General features: G+C 38.3%; 1 protein-coding gene across 7 annotated transcripts in view; it reads right to left on the bottom strand.

Moving 5' to 3' along the window:
• The window catches only part of ARAP2 (ArfGAP with RhoGAP domain, ankyrin repeat and PH domain 2), a 157,501-nt gene that overhangs the window by 18,480 nt on the left and 116,889 nt on the right, over positions 1-22,132 (bottom strand). For 6 of the 7 annotated variants that reach the window (XM_084900314.1, XM_084900310.1, XM_084900316.1 and 3 more), the window contains 5 exons: positions 20,437-20,584; positions 18,892-18,960; positions 16,375-16,449; positions 12,689-12,806; positions 4,158-4,286 (listed from right to left, as the gene is read on the bottom strand). In XM_084900314.1, the coding sequence (XP_084756440.1) occupies positions 4,158-4,286; positions 12,689-12,806; positions 16,375-16,449; positions 18,892-18,960; positions 20,437-20,584 (539 nt within the window). The remainder of the gene's footprint in view (positions 1-4,157; positions 4,287-12,688; positions 12,807-16,374; positions 16,450-18,891; positions 18,961-20,436; positions 20,585-22,132) is intronic. The other variant, XM_084900315.1, reaches the window with a different exon arrangement.

The following is a 22,132-nucleotide window of genomic DNA, read 5'->3' as shown; positions in this document are numbered from 1 at the left end:
CTAGACTATGATTTATAGACTCATACTATTTCTGCTGACATTTTCTTTTTATTTTCCTAAGTCAGTTGATAGTGGATAGCTCAGCTTTCCAGGTCTGAACTTGCCGGAAGCAGTTGCATTTTAAACTATTCAATTCTAATGCAAATTTAATTCCAAAGCATCTGTCCTATGCAGCAATCTAAATTTAGAAACCCACGGGACCTGCATTTGAGTTACATCTTATATCTTAAAAGTATTTCTTCCCCATTGAGATCATTAAAACTTTACTCTCATGCATTACATTCTTTCAAGCTGATTTTTTAAAGAACTTTAGCCCTTAAAATAAGACTTCAGCAATATAAAATTATTTATTCCGGAACCTTACAGAAGCTATAAATATATGCCTTACTTGTGATAGAGATGTTCAAACAACTCAATATGAGAGATAATGATAAAAGATGATCTAGTAAGATTAGCTATGACAAAGTCTATTTAGCCATTTTAATGAAGTTTTATACTCCTTACCTCAATGTCTCAGTCATAAGCCATGGGGTAGAAAAGAAATTTGAGGACTGTTATCTTCCTTTTCAAGTTAGTTAACTCCTCATTACAATAATGACAATGGTGCAAACTGTTTCTAAGAAATCAGATGCCGCTTTTGAAAAGCACAGAATTGATTTTTAAGTAGAGACAACAGAAAATTCATTTACTCTAGTATACTTCTATAAAAGTAAAGTATGTTACCTCATTGCCTTAAATGAATGAGCAGAAAGTAAGTGTTGGCTGATTCTAAATCTATTCCTACTGTTATGTCTACATTTTAAACTGTTCAGATAACGTGAGGAAACTCAGAAAACTAACATCCCTAAACCTCCAAATGTATTATTTGATAAAAATTCTTCATTTAGCATGAAGGTGGTGAAAACATGTCAATCAAAAGTATATGCTTAGAATGTATTACATTTAAAAACAACAACTATCATATAACCAACTTGTAATCACCTGGTTATAATTTCACAGGAAAGGAGGAACGGGAAGACTAGATGTGGGCATGCCATTTACACAACTTTGCCAAAAAGCTGCACCTACCACTCTTCAAGTCTGTGCCCCCCTCATTGACGGGGGAAGGGACCATGCCCAGTGAGGTCTGAGTGATGTGGAAAGGTGCCTGCCTGTCTGCCAGTCACACCCCGAAACCAATTAGTGGTCAGAATGGGCATGGCTAATGCAAACACATGAAACCTAGTACACCTCAAACAATGGAAGTTCTCTCTCTTCTCTCTCTCGCATGCTGGGTTCCGTGACTCCCGTGGCAGGGGCTGGCTCCTTGAGTCCATAGGCTAAAGGACATTTGGGCTGCTCCACACAGTGGACTAATGGACCTTAATTAGTGTGGGAGCTGAGCCACATTGGCTACCATGTGGAAGGGAAGCTCTGGACACTGGCCTTGTCTCTGGCTCTGCTGGAACCCCAGCTGCGGCTTTGCCAGGACTGGCTCTGGGGCAGGGGACTTTGGAACCTGAGAGATGTAACTTCACAAATAAAGCCTCCTTCCACCTCCCATCTGCCCGTGGGGGCTTCTGAAAATTCTTTCAGCCGTTTCCCAAGAACCTAAACCTTGCAACTCTCCTGTAACAAAACAATTAATACAATAAAATGCAAGTCACACAGATATATTTGTGTGTAAATATAGAGTTGGAATAGAGTTAGTTGGACAGAGAGTAAAATTTGTGGCAATCAGATGTCAAGTGTGCGGGGACAGAGTGCAAAGGTTATTGCTACTTAAAGCTTCAAAAAAGGTAAACGCAATAGCTATGTTTTCCTGAGAGAAAATGTGGTTGCAACCAACTACCCTAGTTTCAAACTTAGCTGATTTCTAGTTGGGCCCCCCATTAGGAAAAGAAAATCTTCAGTGAGAGAAATATTTAACCTTATTCCACCTTGCTATGAAGAGCAAAGTATTTCTGAGATGATGCCAATATTTCTAACAAATTGACAGAGACATCACATTCCATTCACTTTCATTATTTTCCTTTTAGAGTTTAAGAAGTGGTGGATGTATGGAACGGAGCAACGATTCTGGAGTTGGTGGTCATTGTGATTGATTTAGGAGACATTTGCCAAGACAGAGACAAAGCAGACTGATCATTTGATCATCTAACACCCCCCCCCCCCCAAATCTATCACCAAGTATAGCGCATAAAGCGTACTTCTAAATGCCAGGCTGCTGTAATAAACAAGTATAGGGGGGAAAATCATGATTTAAGAGATTGATTTAAACACACACACACACACACACACACACACACACACAATAGGCCAGAGCCGATTTAAAAGGGTCATCCTAAATCCACACAGATGAGGAGCCACCATAGTGAGAGCGATGGTTTTGCTTTGACAATCTAACTATAAATCAAGCTCTAATTGAAAAACATTTATAAACATTTTATTGGCTAGAAAACTATAAAAAGTATTTTAAAAATTTACTTCAAAGTTCCTTCCCTATTTGACCCAAAATACTTAACTGCTAATGTGAAACGGTCCAATGAATGTATTTGCTAAGAGTGTTACACTAAAACCGGATGCTGTTCATGCAATTAGACAGTTTCCTGGTAGGAAGAACTATAGATATGATAACAAGCTGCATACTGGTTTGGCAAATTGAGGTAGGAATAGTGCAAGGACCGGGATGTGCTTCAACTCCACCCTGTTGGAGCAAGGAGTGGGATATGAGAGTAACACCAAAGTGTGAAGGAAAAGAGCCACATGCTAACCTGACAAGCTCAGGAGAGGCCTGCGTGGCAGTCTTGCAAACTCAGAGACCTAAAATAACCACAAAAGATGGTTTGAAAATTAAATATCTAACTACAAACAGGTTATAGTGGGTAGTCATGTCCTAGACCGATATTTCACCTGACAATGATCAACTTTGATCTTCTTTACTGAGCCCATTTGCCTTCCTGCCTCTAAGATAACATATCTGTGAGATGTCTGGGTAACTTGTAACTTCCCTTTTTCTGGAGCCCCTGGGGCACAACCTGAGGTGGTGGGTGCCAGGACAGATGCCTTAGTAGATTCCTTCATTATCATGTTAATTGTTCCTGCACTCACCTAAGTACACATCCAGTCCATCATTTTACTTTTTATCCAATCCCAGGAGTTTCCCACCACTTTGCTTTCTTCCGTCTCCTTAATCCATCACCAATGAATTTCATGTAACCCATCTATGTCCCTCCTTTGATTGCAATGTATAAATAGAAATGTAACCCACCATCTCAATGTTACAATGAAAAATACAGAATTTAAGAACTAGAACAGATTTCACAGATTACCTAAATCAGAAATTCTCAGCATGGGCACCATTGGCATTTGGGGCCAGATAATCCTTAGTTGTAAAGAGCTGTGCTGCGTATTGTAGGATGCTTAGCGGCATACCTTTTATCTGTCCTCTAAAGACCTGAAGCACCACTCTAACCAGCTGTGAGTCAGAAATGTCTGCAAACATTGCCAAATGTCCCCTCGGAGACAACACTGCCCCACAGCTGAGAGCCACGGCTGGTATAATTTGCACTCTTTTTTTTTTTTTAAATATATTTTATTGATTTTTCACAGAGAGGAAGAGAGAGGGATAGAGAGTTAGAAACATCGATGAGAGAGAATCATCGATCAGCTGCCTCTTGCACACCCTCCACTGGGGATGTGCCAGCAACCAAGGTACATGCCCTTGTACAGAATTGAACCCAGGACCTTTTAGTCCACAGGCCGACACTCTATCCACTGAGCCAAACCGGTCCCGGCATAATTTGCACTCTTGAATACCCAGAGAATTTTCATAATTCAGGAAGAAAGTTCACCAGTTCTCTGAGCATTAGAAAAACCCCAAGGCATGGCAAGCAGCCCTCCCAGCATAAACCATTCCTTCCAAAAACGTTAACTTGGTACCATCAGATGAGCCAACCATTACCATAGGGCAAGGCTCCAGGAAACCCGACTCTGGCACATGTCACTCCTGTGCACATACCTGTTCTTCTTCCTCTTGGACAATACTACATCAGTGGGTCTGTATTTAGCTACTCATTTTTACTTCTGACATTTTCAAATGCCACTTGTGTCATAGTATCCTTCAACCACTTAAACTTTCTGTCGGAGTTGCAAAGTGGGATAATAGCAGCACCTACCATTATGGTGTCTGATGGTGTCAGTGGTTAAGAACCTCTTCACCACAAGATAAGCAGAGCCAGGCTCAGCTAATGAGCTCCACCGAAGTACCTGCTCCAACACATTCTCTGTGTAGTGAAGAGGGCGCTCTGCAAAATAAAACCAGATCAAATTAAAGTATCATCTGTTATAATTATACAGTTTTTGAATCCTTTAAAAAATCTCTATTCAACAATAAGCATAATCATATCTTATGTTACAATAAAAATAGCATTCAGACTACATAAAAGAGACTGTTAACACCTAGAACACCAGTAAGTATATAATAAAGTTTACTATATAAATGAATCTATGCAGGAACATTTGTGGCTTGCTCAATGATTTTTTTAAAAACCACAGATGCTATCCTTTAGATAACAGTTCAGAAATAATGCTAACCACTATCCGGGCTTATAGTATGTGCTTTTGAATTTAAAATATTATTCTAGTTTGCTTATGGAAATCTGTCTATTTTTCACATGCAATTAAATAATTGTGAAAAGACTAGCAAAATTACTCTTGTCCAATAGTAAGTGATAATATAAATTAATCCTAAAGATTAGCATATTGTAATTTCTGATCAATAATGAACAATGCATAGCTGATATTCTTATAGTCAATTAATATAAAATCATAAAATACAACTTCAACAGAGATCATATAAAAACAATCAATATTCTAATAGTTAATCTATGTTTAACTATTGGTGGAAACATCAATCAGAAACATTATGTGACAATATTATACATTAACTGTTGATATAAAGAACCCAAACCAGAAGTTAATGACCTCTTAAAGATTTCTCCATAATAAACACTCATCCATATACATTTTGTTTTAGAAAATCATATTTTTTAATGCATGAGAAGTTCTTAGCACAGAGTTAAACAAATTGATTTTACAATTACATTCAAAGCCTCATATAAAAATTTTGCTGATCAAAATATGCCAATCATTTAATAAAAAGTTATAATAGAAGCATATATTGGGGGGGAAATTCAACCCTTTCACAGTACACTAAAAATAGTATAATTGAAACAACAAGAACATAAGATCTAACAGAAAGATGTTGATGTAGTTCCCCCCAAAAAATCACTAAATGTAAGTCAATTCAACTCTTTCACACCCTTCTAAATGTAAAGCACACAGCATCTAGAGTTTCATTTTGGTTAAAATAGGAATGGCAATGACAAACAAGAATCTGTAGACAGTATCATAATCAGTCATGAATCATGGTATTTTAATTGGTGATAAAATCACAAGTAATGACAACAAATACTGTAGATCATATCCTTCTTAACATATTCCATAGCATACAGACTGCTGAAAATTCAGAGGAGTTACTAGTCTGCCCTGCTATGACCACAGCATTCAGAACTGATCAACGATCTCAGGTCCACAGAAGAAAACGATTTTCTGCTTCCAATGTAAATAACCAGATTTTTGCTTACTATTCAGTACAATGTAATGCAGTTCTGTATCCTGTGTTTATTGGAGCAAGCCAATAATGATGGCAATTCAAATAAGGAAGGAAGAAATGGTGGAAGGAAGGGAGGGAGAGAGGGAGGGAGAAGGGAGAAAGGGAGGGAGGAGGAAAAAAGAAGAGCAACTAGGCCAAACATCTTGAAGATATATCTCCTTCTTGTTTACAAGTATATCCCTGTATACAGTAGAGTGCTAAGTATGTATATAACAGATGTTCAATAAATATTTGAGTGATGAAATACACTATGAATTTCTATGGTGGCCTATAATTAATGGAATATATTTGTAAGTGGATCAACAGGCAGAATATAACTCTTTGTAAAACTAAAGAAAATATTTTATGCTATATCAATCTTGCCAAATAATTTTGCAATAGGTTGGCAAAGATCATAATTGCCCATAATTTGCCAAAGCTATAATTAATTGGTAGTCTTCTATTAATAGAGGTTATAATCCAATTGAACTGTATTTAAAAATAAAACTAATTATAATTTGAAGTCATAGCCACAACAATCAGTTAAGAAAAAGAAATAAAAAGGCGTACAAATTGGAAAATAAGAAGTAAAACTGTCATTATTTCCAGATGACATAAAACTTTACATAGAAGAACCTAGACTCCACTAAAAAAAAAAAAAAATTCGAATAAATGAATACCTACAAATGATTTATATGCATAATTACATTTACAATCATCTGTCATAATAGATTATATGGTGTGTAAGTGATCAGGCATTAAGGCATTATTAGAAATAACACATTTGTGTATTATCCATAGCATAAATATTGCTGAAAATTCAGTGTAGGTATGTGAAAAGAACAGGTTATGGAGGAGGTTAGCTAGGTAAATCACATTATTAATAGTTTCAAACCTTGTTTACAGAAAAATACCTGGCCTTCTTTGTTAAAATTAGAACTATCCATTTTTTCACTTGAAATTATAGGTATTGTGGTTAAATTTCTGGCGATAATGACACAGGATTTCCCTAGACAACTATGACTTCCCCAGTAATTAAAGTCTTCGTGCCAAACTCCTAGTGGTGCAAGTCTGTCCCTGTCCTGTCCATATAATTAGAGGGCGACAGCACTTTGTGTCAATCGAGAGGAGGGCTGGAAAGGACCCTGGCAAACAATGAACACATCTTCTGTATCAGAGTAGCTCTGAGGAGAATCAGTAAAACATTTCATTGTGATACTGCTGCACAGAAAGTGTTTCACCTGCTCGGTGAGAAGGCCCACTTAAATGAAGCCCCTCTCAATGGAAGTTACTGTTCTTCAGCAAGTCAAGGACCTACAGAATATGGGGCTATCTCAGCAGAGGACAGGCTCCGTTTTTAAGGTGAAGCATTAAAACAAAAGCACCCTTCAGAAGAGCAGCTCTTGATGAAGGGAACAGTCCCTCTCAGGTGGCGTTCAGCTTCTCCTAATGATTGGCAGCAGTGGGTCAAGGATGCTTGGCATCTTTCCAAAGATGGGATGAAGAAAGACCTTTTCCTCTATCCAATACTAAATTTTTAACAGTTCTTTTAAAAAAAATATTTTTTGTTCTTTTGACAATTTGTTAAGTGTAGTAAAACAGAGAGAACATAAAATTTGCCCTTTTCACATTTTGTGCATTTTTACGTACACATTTCACATGTACAATTCAGTGGCATTAATGATGTTGTAATTTCAAGCGTCCCACCAGGCAGTTAGAGTGAAAACCCACTTATAAATTAACTGAGCCTAGACTCTAACTCAGCTTTATGCATATAAATTCTCAAAATATTTTCTACAGTTTTAACCTGAAATATTTTGTCCATGAATCTGACTACCATACAGGGAGAAAAAGATCATGCTTTGTCAGAACTCTCCAGAAATTGTTCACCATTTGTGAGCATCTGAATGCCTGTCCCTCTCCCCGCCCCACCCCCACCCAAATAAAATTGCTAGGTTGACACCGAATCCCAATGTGATGGTGTTAGGAGGCAGCGCCTTAGGGAGGCAGAATCCTCATGAATGGGACAGGTGCCCTTAGGAACGAGACTCACAAAGCTTCTTCCCGCCACCTGAGAAATGAGAGAACAGACAGCCCTCTGCAACCCGAGAAACTGATTTCTCTCTCCAGACACCAGATCTGCCAGCACCTTGATCTGGGACTTCTCAGCCTCAGAGGAGCTGTGAGAAATAACGGTCTGTTGTTTGTAAGCCACCCAGCCTGTGTAATTCTGTTATAACAGCCCAAATGGACTGAGACACCATCTCACCAACAGCAGCCATGCTTCCAGTGATGTGTGAGCCTCACACAGACATGCTTACATCAGTCTTTATTGGGGCTGGCACGTCCCTGAGAAGTTCGCACAGGTGAAGAATCTATTTTCATTACCTTTGACCATACAGGAGTGTGTCGGCAGTTATATGTTACACTACACATTTCCCTTTTTCTCATTTTATATTACAATCAGGGCACTATATTATTTAAAATAAATAAATATAATAGATTATCTCAAGGGTGTAAAGGGAACCTTACAGAGTAATTATTATACAAAGCAGGCACTGGATAGGACAGGGCAGAGGCTGTTGCTTTACAATTTCCAGACACCTACGACAAACCCCAGCCCTTCTGGTTCCCTTACTTATCCCTTTATCCATTTACCTTCAGTTACTTGCTGACTTGCAGGATTTATATTTACATTAGAAAAGGCACTGATTCCCTGCTGACACTCTTCCTATCAGCTACAATCTTGTGACTGCCAACGCCTTCACTTTCATCTTCTTTTCATATTTCGCTTTATCCTCCCTGCGTGTTTCCAGCAATAAAGCTTTTAACATTTCAGAAGGTTAGGTGGAGCCGTGGCTCCGGATGCTTCAGGAAGCCAGCATAATCACAGCCCCTTTGTGGCCTCCTCACTTTGTTCCTCTAAAAGCTGTGAAAACCATCTTCATTTTCTCTGCTGGCGTTTCTACTTGAACAGCTGACCAAACAGTAAAACCGTGCCAAGTCTGAACTGTTCACTCCACTAAATGTGTTCTTTCTGGAGGTGCATGGGTGTTCCTTTGATTATATATTTGGACAGGCACAAGTCAAAACAACTTGAGGACTCCTAGTCCTTTTATAGCTCCAAAAAGATAACTTTCTTTTTCTTTTCTTTATTTCTTTATTTATTTTTTAATTAGAGACAAGTAGCCAAAAGAGCAACAAAATAACAACCACCACCCCACCCCAACTCATCTGTACTATTTGTGATATGCTCATTGTCACATGCAAGCCAACATTCAGTCATTTTCAGGGTAAGCAATCCCTTCATTTTCTTTTCTTTTTTCTTTTTTTATATTTTATTGATTTTGTACAGAGAGGAAGGGAGAGAGATAGAGAGTTAGAAACATCGATGAGAGAGAGTCATCGATCAGCTGCCTCTTGCACACCCCCTACTGGGGATATGCCCGCAACCAAGGTACATGCCCTTGACTGGAATCGAACCCGGGACCCTTCAGTCCCCAAGCTGACGCTCTATCCATTGAGCCAAACCAGTCTCGGCAATCCCTTCATTTTCTAAGATGAAATTTAAAGACAATATTTCTAAGTTTATTACATCTCCTAGTTACCCTCATGCATTCTGCTTACTCCTCTTAGTCGGAAGGACTGATGCCCAAGGCACAGCGCCCCCAGGCTGTGACAGAGGGACATGCTTTGACTCAACCCTTGAGAGGACAGGGTGGTAGGGAGATGATGCTTACCTTCAAATCCGTGATTCCTTATTGTGCAGGTGAATTTCCGAAAAACACAACAAATACAGAGGCAAGCAGGATAAGCCTCATCAAGGCCTTGAGATATCCTAGGAGCTGCTAATCTACAAGGAGAAATCATTTCTCTTGTGCCTGCCTCATTTTCCCAAGAAATAACAATCCAGGTCACTCAAGTTCAGAATACATCGATTTGAGGTTCCACCTCAGATAACAAGATATTTGCAGGATGTGTTCCACCTCAATGCATTACGCTAGAGGCAGTGAGAGATATAAAGGTCCTAAAGAACATGTGGTCTTGGACAGAGCCAGGTGTATACATACTACTATTCAATAATCAGACACTACACAGTATTATATGTCTACTAGAGGCTCAGTGCACAAAATTTGTGTACTTGAGGGAGGGGTGTCCCTCAGCCTGGCTTGCACCCTCTCACAGACCTGGAGCTCTTGGGGGATGACTGACGGCTTAGGCCCCTGTAGCACTGCCACAGAGACGGGAGAGGCTCCTGCCACCACAACTGCACTTGCCAGCCATGAGCCCGGCTTCTGGCTGAGAGGCACTCCCCCTGTGGTATCAGGCCAAAACTGGCCCTCCAACATCCCCAAAAGGTCCTGGATTGCAAGAGGATGCAGGCCAGGCTGAAGGACCCCATTGGTGCACAATCAGGGCCAGGGAGAGATGGGGGAGGTTCATCAGCCAGGGAGGAACTGCTGGAGGGCTTGAGGGAGTATTTGGGCCGGACCATCTTGCTCAGTCCCAATTGGCCAGACCACAACAGCAAGCTAACCTATCAGTTGGAGTGTCTTCCCCTGATGGTCAGTGCATGTCATAACAAGCGGTTGAGCAGTCTTAGCATATCATTAGCACATTATGCTTTGATTGGTTGAATGGCTGACCAGACGCTTAGCATATTACGTGTTTTTTTTGTTTTTTTTTTATATAGGATAAACAAATAATCAGAAAAAGATCAGTGAAAACTATGTTTATCTAAGTGTCATCATGGAGGACAGGCATTTGAGCTGGATCTTGCAGAGAAGATGGGCAATGAGTAAATAATGAGAGTTTTAAATGATGGAACAACATGATCCCGTTTGTGATTTACAAAGATAATTCTGGCAGTAATGCCAACAAGTTCCCTTTTAATCACAAATATGATGAAGTTGTTAACCTAGCCCATCTCCTTAAAATTAAACATCAAAAATCAAAAGACTCTACCGCCATTAAACCATATAGTGATGCAAAATTGTGCTTCACTTGTGCAAGGGATTTTAATTGTATGGCAACTACGTATTACACGCTGTGCCTAATGTTAGAGATAGAAAAAGAGAGCTCCTCCTTCCTTCTGACGAGCTCCCATTGAGAGAGATGAGTTCGTGTGATGGGCTCTATGAAGAAGACAGGACAAAGTGCACTAAAACCCTTAGTCTGCATATTAAAGGAGGGCAGATGGAGAAAGAGTAAAGAACATTTGGGGAAATCCCACTCATATATGTTAGTCAAATACAAAGAATGGAAGAACCTTATCTATAAAGAACATGTCAAATGAGAAAAGATGGCAAAGAAGACTGGAGCAGCAGAAACCCACCATTTAGGATACAAAGGAAGAAGAATTGACAATAGAGGACCAGAAAAAAAGAGATGGTGGTTAACAATAAATGCCACAAAATGGACAAGTGCTGTGAAGCCTGAAGCAAAGTCATCAGACTTGGCATTGGGAGTTGGGGCTGGGGGGTCATGGGAGTCATCTGCCAGAACACTTTTTGTGAGAGGGAAAGGCTGAGCCTGCCTGGGGAGGAGACACGCGTGGACAGACACCAAAGCACCAGAGTCACTGACTCTTGACAGTGAATATTGCAAAATAACATTTTAATACAAATGGGATGCTTTTGTTGTTGTTAATCCTCATCTGAGGATATTTTTTCCAGTGTTTTTTTTGGAGAGAGTATAGAAGGGAGAAAAGGAGGGGGGGAGAGAGAGAAAGAGAAAGAGAAAGGAGTATAGATGTGAGAGAGACACATTGATCCGTTGCCTCTTCTAACCAGGGCCAGAGAGAGAACCTGCAACCCACGTACATGCCCTTGACCAGGAATCAAACTCTCAATCCTTCAATGTGTGGGTGGACACTCTTACCACTGAGCAACACCAGCCAGAGCTACAAATAAGATGTTTAAAGAACTATGCACGACCGAAACGGGTTTGACTCAAAGGATAGAGTGTTGGCCTGTGGACTGGGGGGTCCCAGATTCGATTCCGGTTGAGGGTAGGTGCCTTAGTTGCGGGCACATCCCCAATAGGGAATGTGCAGGAGGCAGCTGATCAATGTTTCTAACTCTCTATCCCTCTCCCTTCCTTTCTGTAAAAAAATCAATAAAATAAATAAATAAATAAAGAAGAACTATGCATGGTAAAAAAAAAAATATATATATATATATATCATGGCATAAAAACATGAAGAATGGAGAATGAAAGAAACTATTTGAGAATCCCATTTCATTCTAATTTGATTACAGTATTCCTCATAATACCCGATGGGATATTTCAATGTTGAATTCTCATTTTTATCTTCAGCTTGCAGTGGCAAGATTTTACTGTTGGCAGTTTGACAGCTGCTTGAAAGGGTCCCAAGACCTTAGTAGGTATCAGCTAGACAGATGGTATCAGCTAGACAGCAGGTATCAGCTAGACAAAGACATTCTGCATCTTATTTTTTACTTTCCCAGAGGTCTTTGAAACAAAACTGTGTCATTAGAACGTTAGGCTTATTTAGCATTTTATTACTGGAGTAGTCGAGGAGTTTTCAAAGCTCTCCTTATACTTGCACATCTGAGATAAGAGATGACGAAACATCTATCCACTCCACTAAAGAGATATGTGAAAAGAAAAATGTTGACAAAATAGGGTCCTGATAGGCTGAAAGCAAATCATTTTTTAAAATCATAAATAATCTTTTAAATCAACATTCTTTTTGTTCAGTTGGTAGCATAGAGGAATAACGTAGATGGTGGTGGTGACATTTAGAATATTGTTACAAATGAAATTGCCTTTCCTTATAAACAAAAGCCTTATTTCCTAAGGAACAACATATACTTTTAGAGTCAATAAAAAGTTGAATTATTTTGATGAGTAAAAGCATAGCAGGGCGACCTCAAGTGACAATTACGCTTTTTGGCACAGGCACTGAAGTATATGGGGATTCATAATGTTAATTTTCAGAATAACATAAAACGTTAGCAATGATGTCACAAAAATAGTATTTCTCCATCCTTAAGGAATGTAAAAATAACTGGCATGGAAATCACTTACCTAGCTCTTCATTTTCAATGACTTCAAATGTGGCCCAGAGATCACCTGGTGTAGGAATAATATTTTTTAATGCTAACATATCATTAGTTAATTCTTCTGCTTCCATCACAGGAGATATCTGTAAAAAAGGCAAAAGCCCTTTAGAATATACGTCAGACCCAGACACAGCCTTCTGCTAGGATGCAATACTCGCCATGCACATCTTATGATATACCAGGTTTCTTCTTTGCGTGTTTAACTAGCTATTCTAAGCACACAGAAAAGGTAGCCTATTCAGATTTTCTCATAAAACACATTTGAATGTGAGTGCAAAAAGTTATTGCACTTTGGCCCGGCTGATTTGTCTCAGCAGTTGAGCACTGACCCAGGAACCATGAGCATTGACCCATCAATTCCAGGTCAGGGCACAGGCCCTGGTTGCAGGCTTGATCCCCAGTAGGGGATGTGCAGAAAGCTGATCAATGATTCTCTCTCCTCTCTCCATTCTTCTCTTCAAAATCCATAAAAAGGAAACACATCTCTTTAAAAAGTTATTACAACGTAGACATAATCAGGAAAAAAATTTTTTCTTCTCACTGAGTGAGCAGTTAGATTACTCAGGAGGGAAGACTATACCTAGTCACACAGGCAAAGACTGTCACAAGGCAGCAAACCCACTGGCCTCCCAGGAGTAAGACTTTTCACTCGTCAGCTCTGTAGTCAAGAGTTCACAGCGGCTGGGTTTATTATTCAGGCTGGAGCCTAAATTATACAGTCGACTGCTGTCTGCCATGCCAAAGAGCCCCAGAGTGGTAGTGGTCTGTGGTGTGCCCTGTCCCACAAGTGACAGATGGTGGGACACCAACTTGCAGAGCCAGGATTTCCGGGCACAGGGCAGGGTCTGCAGTGCCAGCCTGGGGCCAGCTCTACAAAACACCCCCCAGCCTCAGGCCACTGCACACACACACCGCCTTCCTCAGGAACTTTGGGGATTTCTGATTTGCTTCTTCCAGTTTTTTTATTTTTGCTAATCTGAAAATCCATACCAGCCAAAAGCAAGCTGGCTTTCTTCAATGAGAATTTAGTTACAATGTTAAACAAATCAAAGATGTTCTAAGAGTTAGAATATTCTAACTGCTCATTTTCAGTAAAATATGTAACTATTTTAACATTTCTTAGAAATGTGCTCACTCCCATTTCCCCAGTTCATTATTGATTATAAGCATATTGCACATATATAAAAAATATAAATATTTTTCATTACAGGCAACTCCTATGGTCTATCTTTTGGGCTTGTTGGAATCCAGTACTTTCTTTGGAATACACTTAATTATAGATGAAGTCCACTATTTTCCACTTGGAAAAGCCCAATACAGTATAAACTTAAAGGCAAAATAACAAAACAAAAACAAAAAACAAAAAACAGCATCTGGGGAAAGTAGAGAACTTTAAGCAGTAAAAACACTAGGTTAATCTCCTCAATGATATTCATCTGAATAGCTTTAATTTTTTTTTTTTTTCAGTATGGCCTTTTTAAAAAATAATAAATTATTGAGAAACCGAACTTGCAAAATCATCAACAAAACATGTGCCTCAACTCCACTCCTTGTCTCAGGGAAAAACCAAGGGCCTCTTCAGAACACCTAGAACTCCAGAAAGGACACACGGGGAATCGTTATCCTAAAGAACATACATGAAGCATCCATTTTATATAAAAAATGCTGTTTAAAATTTTAACCCTGCTATTTGGTTTCTGTAAATGCCTGCTTGCTTAAATAATAAGGAAAATGAGACTACTCCCACTTCAGAGAGGGCATTAAACCTTCCCCGGATGAAGTTATCAGTGCTGGCACCAGACCAGGCCTTTGGCTGAGGTCTCAAGACCCCAGCACATAGGGGCTCTTTAAGAACTTGCAAAGAAGGCCGGAAACACCCCATATTTGGGAGACAAAGAAGGTGAGAACATATAAATAGGGAAAGTTCCTCCATGTGGGTACCCAGAATTTGAGACATTTACTTCGGGGCCCATGCATAATAATAATAATAAGTGTAGCTCCATCTCTCTAAGTATTGTTTGGTTCTTCTCTGGTTTTCTGTAACATACAATCAGTGGAATGAACATCAGGTTTGCAATATGATGATCCAGGTTTGCATCCTGGAGTTAATGCTTATTAATTCCCAGTTTTTATTCTTATAAACTTGGGACATTACCTGCTTGGGTGGAGGTAATAATAAGCTAAGATAAATGCAACTTAAAAGATTTTTGGCAAAGGCTTTAGCATTAAACAAATGTTAATGTTTATTTTTGTATAGTTTTTTTTTTTTTTGCAATGTTTTTAAAGACAATTTGCAAGGTGAAACCAGACAGTCCTTTGTCTAAATATTGTACTTAAAAATAACAAACATTGTGCTCAGTTGTACTACCTTCTAAAGTGAGCTTACTATGCTGAAGCCGGTTTGGCTCAGTGGATAGAGCGACAGCCTGCAGACTGAAAGGTCCCAGGTCTGATTCCAATCAATGGCATGTACCTTGGTTGCGGGCAAATCCCCAGTAGAGGGTGTGCAGGAGGCAGCTGATTGATGATTCTCTCTCATTGATGTTTCTAACTTTCTATTCCTCTCTTATCCTCTCTGTAAAAAATCAATAAAATATATATATTTTTTTAAAAAGTGAGCTTACTAAAGAGTTCAGGTGTGGGTGGAATTAAGTCATGGGTTGTGAATACCAACTCTAACACTGGAATTGTGCTGATTAACCTGTATTGGTTCCTCAAGTGCCCGATTTTCACCACCTCACAACAGCATAAGAAATAGGATGCGACCAAAGCCTATGATCACAGATCAGCTCCATGATCAAAGGAAGGCTACCAGTGCAACACAGTCAGAACATGTAATTATTAAACATACATAAACAAATACGATACACGTTTAACAAAAGTAAAGTCCAGAAATATCTAATATTAAGTTAATCTTTAACTTTGAAAAAAAAAAAGAAGCAAAGCTGAATTTCTCCTGCTATATGGCAGAATATCTATTCCTTAGACAGAGAATGTATTTCTACTTAGTAGGAATTTGAAATATCATGGTTATTCTTCCCAAGGCAGACTAAGTACTAGTTACGATAGCATAATAAGGATCTTCTTAATTCCTAAAAAGATGAATAATAGTCAGAGGAAGAACAGACTTATCTAATTCTGAAGAAAATTGGAAGACTAAAAGCCAAAGTATAGGGTACAAGGGCAGGAGAATAATAATAATAATAATAATAGTAATAGAAACACTTGTGTGTTGAGCAATTTGCTAAGTGTTCTACATGTATTAGTTTATTGAGTCCTCATATCAATGCTACAATGTAAATACTGTAATTTTTCCTCACTTTCAATAGAGGCACAAGTAGAATAAATAACTTGCCTAATGTTAAGAAACTTAGAAGGAAAGGAGCAGAAAAGTAAGCTAAGGTTGTTTTCTAGTACCTACAAAAAACCCTAACCCTAACTGAACGCACTTGAGATGTGCCCTTTCCAAATGACTAAAACATGGAATTCCCAGAGGAAACGGGTTTAAAAAGTCCATCCTGTATCAGTCATGGCTTGAAATGGACCAGTAAAATGAGCTATTAAGAAACAAAGGAAAATTCAGAACGTGTAAATTCATTCTAACACTTGCAGTTTCCAACACGGCTCTTGACCCCCATCTCTTGGACTCACCCGGATGATAATACTGCAGTCAGGCTCCTTCCTCTCCACATACACTTCAGTTAGCAGGTCTCCAGCCTGGGAAACCTGCAAAAGGGCAGATGGGAAGAGAGCAAATGTAAATCTATTGCAAGAACACACATACGGCACTTATGACAAAGTCCCAGTCCTATTTCTAAATATTTAATAATAATAATAAAAGAAGCCAATCTCTAGTAAGAGCATGCAGATACATATTCCCCAGATATGGTGGATTAAGGACAAGGAATGTACAGAAATGTTATAATCAGCTACAAGTCACAGTGAGGCTTTTTCTCTCTTAACTGAGGAGTTTCGAGTCCTCAAATACCCTTATATTCTTACAGAAATTATGTTTGCTACAGAAACAGAAGCTGTTCAACAAAATAAGAACTTCAAATGAGCCCTATGTAATTCTGCTCTCTAAGCTATAGTATGGGTCTAATACTAACAATTAAAAGGAAAAATAAGTCCTGCTAAATTTTCAGAGCTAATATGTCCAAAAATTGAAATCTGAGAGTCAATGAGGTTAGAGTTGCATTAAAACTACAAATAGGAAAAGTATACTTAGAAAGAGAAAATAGAAGTGAAGTAATAAGGTAGATAATAAAGATAAGTTTTTAATTCTCTGTAGCCAAGCATTAGTGGCATTTGGGGTCACTGTTATACCTGAGAAGACATTTTAAGTGAAGAAGATACAAGCCAGAATATAAAAAGCCTAAGATACCGGTATGGACTGAGAGTATCATGTGAAAGTTAAGAAAGAACCACACGAATCTCTGAAACATATTTTGAGTAGCTTTTTCCAGAAACTCCCTGAAGTGTGTAACCAGCTGGGAATAATATCCACCCTCCACTCTTTAATGAAGAAAGGATCATTCTGAAGTTAAATTTGCCTCAGAGTAAAACCTGCTGAGTAAATTTGTGGGGAAAACATGAAAAATGTACTTTCAAAAAGAGTTCCTAATTATTTGTAGGTTTAGAAAAGCTGATTTCCCATTTTTCTTTCTCACTTTTGATGCTGAACAAAAATCCTAGGGAAGAGAAAATACAGGTGACATTTCTACTTTTCATTGTGTTTGCATAAACAACTCTCCAGGAAGGATACATTTTTAAAAATTAAAAAAGCAAACACCACAAACTCACAGAGTGAAGCCAAAAACAAGCCTAGCTAAGAAAGCAGAGCAGGGATAAGACATAGAGACTGTCAGAAAAATACTCCAGAGGAGAGCTGGATGAAAGAAAAAAACTCAAGTGAATAACTGTTTCCAAACACTCCTACTTTCCTCCTTTAATTACTCTATTTTATAGATAATTATTTTATTCTTCTGTCCTCTATGGAAGCGGAAAAACATTCCAGACTCATTTCCTTATTGTACTATGAATATGGAAGATAAAAATGCAGAGGGGTCCTTGTGCTTTATGTAAAACAGCATGGATAATGCTGTCAAAGATCTCTTGGGGTCACACAATCCCTTAGTTCATGAATGAAACTCTTCCTCAACAAGCAAGAACCCAAGAGAAGTAGCTAAGAATGAGCCAGATTTTTGGTGTCACAGCTAACGCCCCTGCAGGCTGTGTTAATTACTTTGGGTCAAAAGGAGGAGAGACTCCTTGAGGAAATCAGTTTCAGAGCTTGGGACTCAGGGATCTAGGCACTAGAATGAAGGATAGCTCAGGTGGCCTCTCCAATTAGGAGAGGACCATTCAGTACTGAGGTGGATTTAAGGTTTGACTAATAAGGCAGCATTTGTCCTGTTCTCTGAGTGCATCCAATAAACAGAATATATTTGACCCATTTCTATTATTTACACTGGTACTCCGAATCCTCTACGATTTCCGGTGAAGAGGATTTAAGTTTAATTTTAAGCGAGGCCAATTGAACAGTCTTCAAACAAGGAGAAAGAGGCATCCTGGAAAAGTGTAGGGCAGCCTGAACACACAAAGCCACTATCACGGGAGTGAGGAAAACGAGAGAAGATCTAGAAAAGTCAACTTAAGACATAAATTAGCATATGTTACAGAGATCACATGGATACATTCCCACTGATACAATCATCCAAGTGCAGGCAAAGCAAAAGCAGAGAAGAAATAATTTATATGTTCAAAATCGGAATGGATAGAATCGCTAGGGAGCCTGAATTTTCAATTTCCTGTAGTATTTTTGGCTTTAAATGCTTTCTGTGAAATCCACTGACATTTTCAATAGTGCTTTTATAAATGAAAACCGATTTTGTTAAAGGATATTCTGATAAGATTAACACTGATTTTTTTCTCTTTTATATTTTGAAAAATTTACATGAATAAACTTTGGCATTTTGCACCTATCCATCATGCTGCTGAATTACGTAACTATTTTTATATTGGGTCTCCTTGCCCGTTAGTTTTACTTTGCTTCAAATAGAAACTTGAAAATAAACACAACAAATGTATCTACTTACAATGGAAGTTTTGGGGGCTTTTTTTGAAAAATTCTTTTTATTCTCTGGAGATCTAACTATTACTACTCACTTGAGTGTCTTTCCACTTGGTAATAAAGCTATTTTCTATGTCCATTTGTTTGACTTGATCTTCTTTAACCTGTTTAAAATATAATTTGGGACAGTCTAATAAAAATACATGGAGTGATGGTACTCATCCTCACATAAGCTTCTTCAGGAATTTAAAGACCAACGAGTGAAAATAAATGAGAATGGCCATCTCAATCCGTGCAGGCCCGCACAGCGAGGGCAGACTTACAGCCAACCAGGCAGAGGTCCATCAAGGTCAGACCATTTTATGGTGATACTACTTCAGGCTCCAGAGCCCATCAATGGAAGCCCCTTTGCCAAGGCACTTTAACAGGCAATGGGGAGACTACTGGTTTGTGGAGTTTCTATGTAGTTTGAGAGGCGAGACTCATTTCTCAAACTAAAATATTTTTATTAAGCGCTTTTGAAATTTCCGCCATTCAAAGTTGGATTGAACAAAACCATGAAGATAGCCATTTTTTTTTTGATCAATGAAACAGTACACATATAAAAAAATACAGATAGCATGCAAAAGCCACACACTTTTTCCTAATTCTTTCATTTCTTAGTATCAGAATTATTGCACAGAGGCTGCTGTTGATCAAAAACAGTGAACACATATAGGAAGAAATTAAAAGAAGATCAAAGAGCAAAGAGAATCCGACAGCTCTGGTGTTCATTCCTATATAAATTAAGATACAAATGGTTATTTTCCTTCATTAAAATACAGTTTCCTTCCCTTTGCTAAGGAATCTTATGATCAGTTATTACAAGAACGTAAGAACTTTACAAGTCGTAACCCATTTGTTAACCTCTTTCATTTCATTGGGGTATCTATAAGCCCTGGAAAACAAGGCATCTTATAAAACATCATTTAATGGAATACTCAAAAAGGTTAAATGACAAAACTGAGATGCCAGAAATAATAAAGGCGCTAGATCCCGGTATATCCTACAGTTCCAAAACCTGGGTTTGCTTCCTCTATTTGCATGTCTTTGAACTAAGAAACCATCCCCATACTAACAGTTTTCTAATGACACATGGAAATATTAACTTCATTAAATAGCAAATTGAAAAGTCAAATTATTAGAACAGAGATGACTTAGTAAAACCCATAGAGTAATATTTCAGAATTTCCATTTTTTCCAATTCAGTGCACAGTGAAAAGAAAACATGGAAACCCTTTCAACTGCAGAATGTAACAGCCAGGCGTTCATTACTGAATTTGTACATTCATAATTTCACACCTCTAAGTACACATATTTAGTGCATACACACATACGAAGTAGAAAAAACACATAAAAACACTGTAAATAGAAATATTCTATCCAACAGACACCAGATGGTAAAACAGCTTTAAAAGTTTAAATCAATGACTATACTTTAAAAAGCTAGTTGCATCTAAAAAATTAAAAATCAAATATAACTAATACTTTGTTGTCTTTATTTTTAAATATTCACAAAGATCTGAATAAAACATCCTAAAATATTTTTGCTTACAAGCAGTAACAAGGAAACTATTTTAATGAGAACAAGATATATTTACCTCAAATATTTCAACGTAATTATTAATTAAGTCCTCGATTACGTTCACTTCTTCACTAGTCTGTCCCCTCGTTTGAAACAAACAGGATGAAAAAACCAAGGCCAAATTATGGGCGTTCATGTGATTGATTTCTGAGCATTTCTGAACCCTGTTGAAGAACAGCATAGCTCATTATGACACACTTCTATTTGAAAATTTCATAGAACTATAAGTCATAATACTTATTTATCATTTTTAACAGATATTGAAGGTCTCAGATATAAAAGGCACAGTGGTTAATGTAAAGAAAAAAACAAACAAAACAAAAACACAGTTCTTTCTTCCAAGTAGCTAACAGTGTGGTTAAGAACATAATAAAAAACTACTGTTCAAGAAGAGCACTACAAGTTAAAAAGTAATTCCTGAATGTTGATTTAGATTATCCAAACATCTCCAGATAGCGGGACAACCTATGACCAAGGCATCAAGGTATGCTTGCAAAATAGTGTGAAAAGACCCCTGGGCCTGCAGCACAAATAAAAGAGGGAAAAGGGGGTGCAGGTAAGAAAGAAACAAGGCAAGAAAGGTGAATCAGGAGGCATAGAGAGTTCCAAATTCAGTGTGCAGGGCTGGGCCAAATGAACCAGAAAGTGGATTATTAAGTGAGAAATATACCTGGCAGCTATGTCTGTATGTTTATTCAAAATAGGATATTAGCTCTCATAAAAACAAAGACCTAATTTAAAAATACAACTACTATGCTTTTCTTGAATATAACCAAGAATGCCTTCTTCTAAGGAACAGAATTGAGTAGGAGTCAAACCTCTCAATCAGTAGACCACACTTGAGTCCTATAAAGATCATTTAAGGTAGTCACAAATGTAAGTTCAAAAAGATGAGAAGAAAAAGTGTATATAGTCACCACCATCGTAAAAGAACATTTACAGATAAAAATGCCTGAGATGAGAACACAAAGTCATGCACAGGAAAGTGTCTATCAATGCTCTATATTTGACACTGGCTGTACCTATAGCAGCTGCTTCATAGCCCAATTACATTTGCAAACTTTGAGGACACATACTAAACAAGGGAGACCAACTCCATCCAAAGAATAAGCAAGGCTATGGAAGGCACACCTGCCTGTAAGAACAGAGATTCTAGTAGGTACAAGAAGTGGGTAAACATGACAACAATACATATGAAAATGTAAGAAACAAAAAAATGCCAACTTGCATAGCAGAGATGGAGCAAGTGCCTCCATCCTATAGGATTTACGAAATGCACAAAGAATTACAAGTTGATGGAGAAGAATATAGTAACTGTGGACACCCCTCTCACAACCACTTCTGTACTCTTACCACATGACAGTGTGCACATCTGGAAAAAGTATCTGCATGTCTGCCTCTGTTCCTAGAACCCAGGCATCTCAGAGCCGGAGACTGCTGCTTGGACCACACTAAAGTGCACAATCAATATCTTGTGACTGGATTTAAGGAGATGTTAGTCATGGGGAAGTGATCTTTTTCTAGGGCAAAGAAGGAATTCAGTGCAAAATCAACCTGACCCTATCCAAACTGACCTCAATACTTCTGAGGGCACTATCAGACATCACTACCTTTCTCGAGACTTTCCTCTGCAAAATCATTCTCCTTTGGTACTCTTCATCTCTCTCGACTTTCTGAAGCTGCCTTCATTTCTGGAAAGAGTGGGTACAATA

The sequence above is a fragment of the Pipistrellus hanaki genome (genome assembly GCF_964339955.1).
Source record: "Pipistrellus hanaki genome assembly, chromosome: 1".
In the NCBI taxonomy this organism is placed as follows: Eukaryota; Metazoa; Chordata; class Mammalia; order Chiroptera; family Vespertilionidae; genus Pipistrellus; species Pipistrellus hanaki.
The sequence above is the reverse complement of the archived record's forward strand: the minus strand, read 5'-3'. Positions and strand labels throughout refer to the sequence as shown.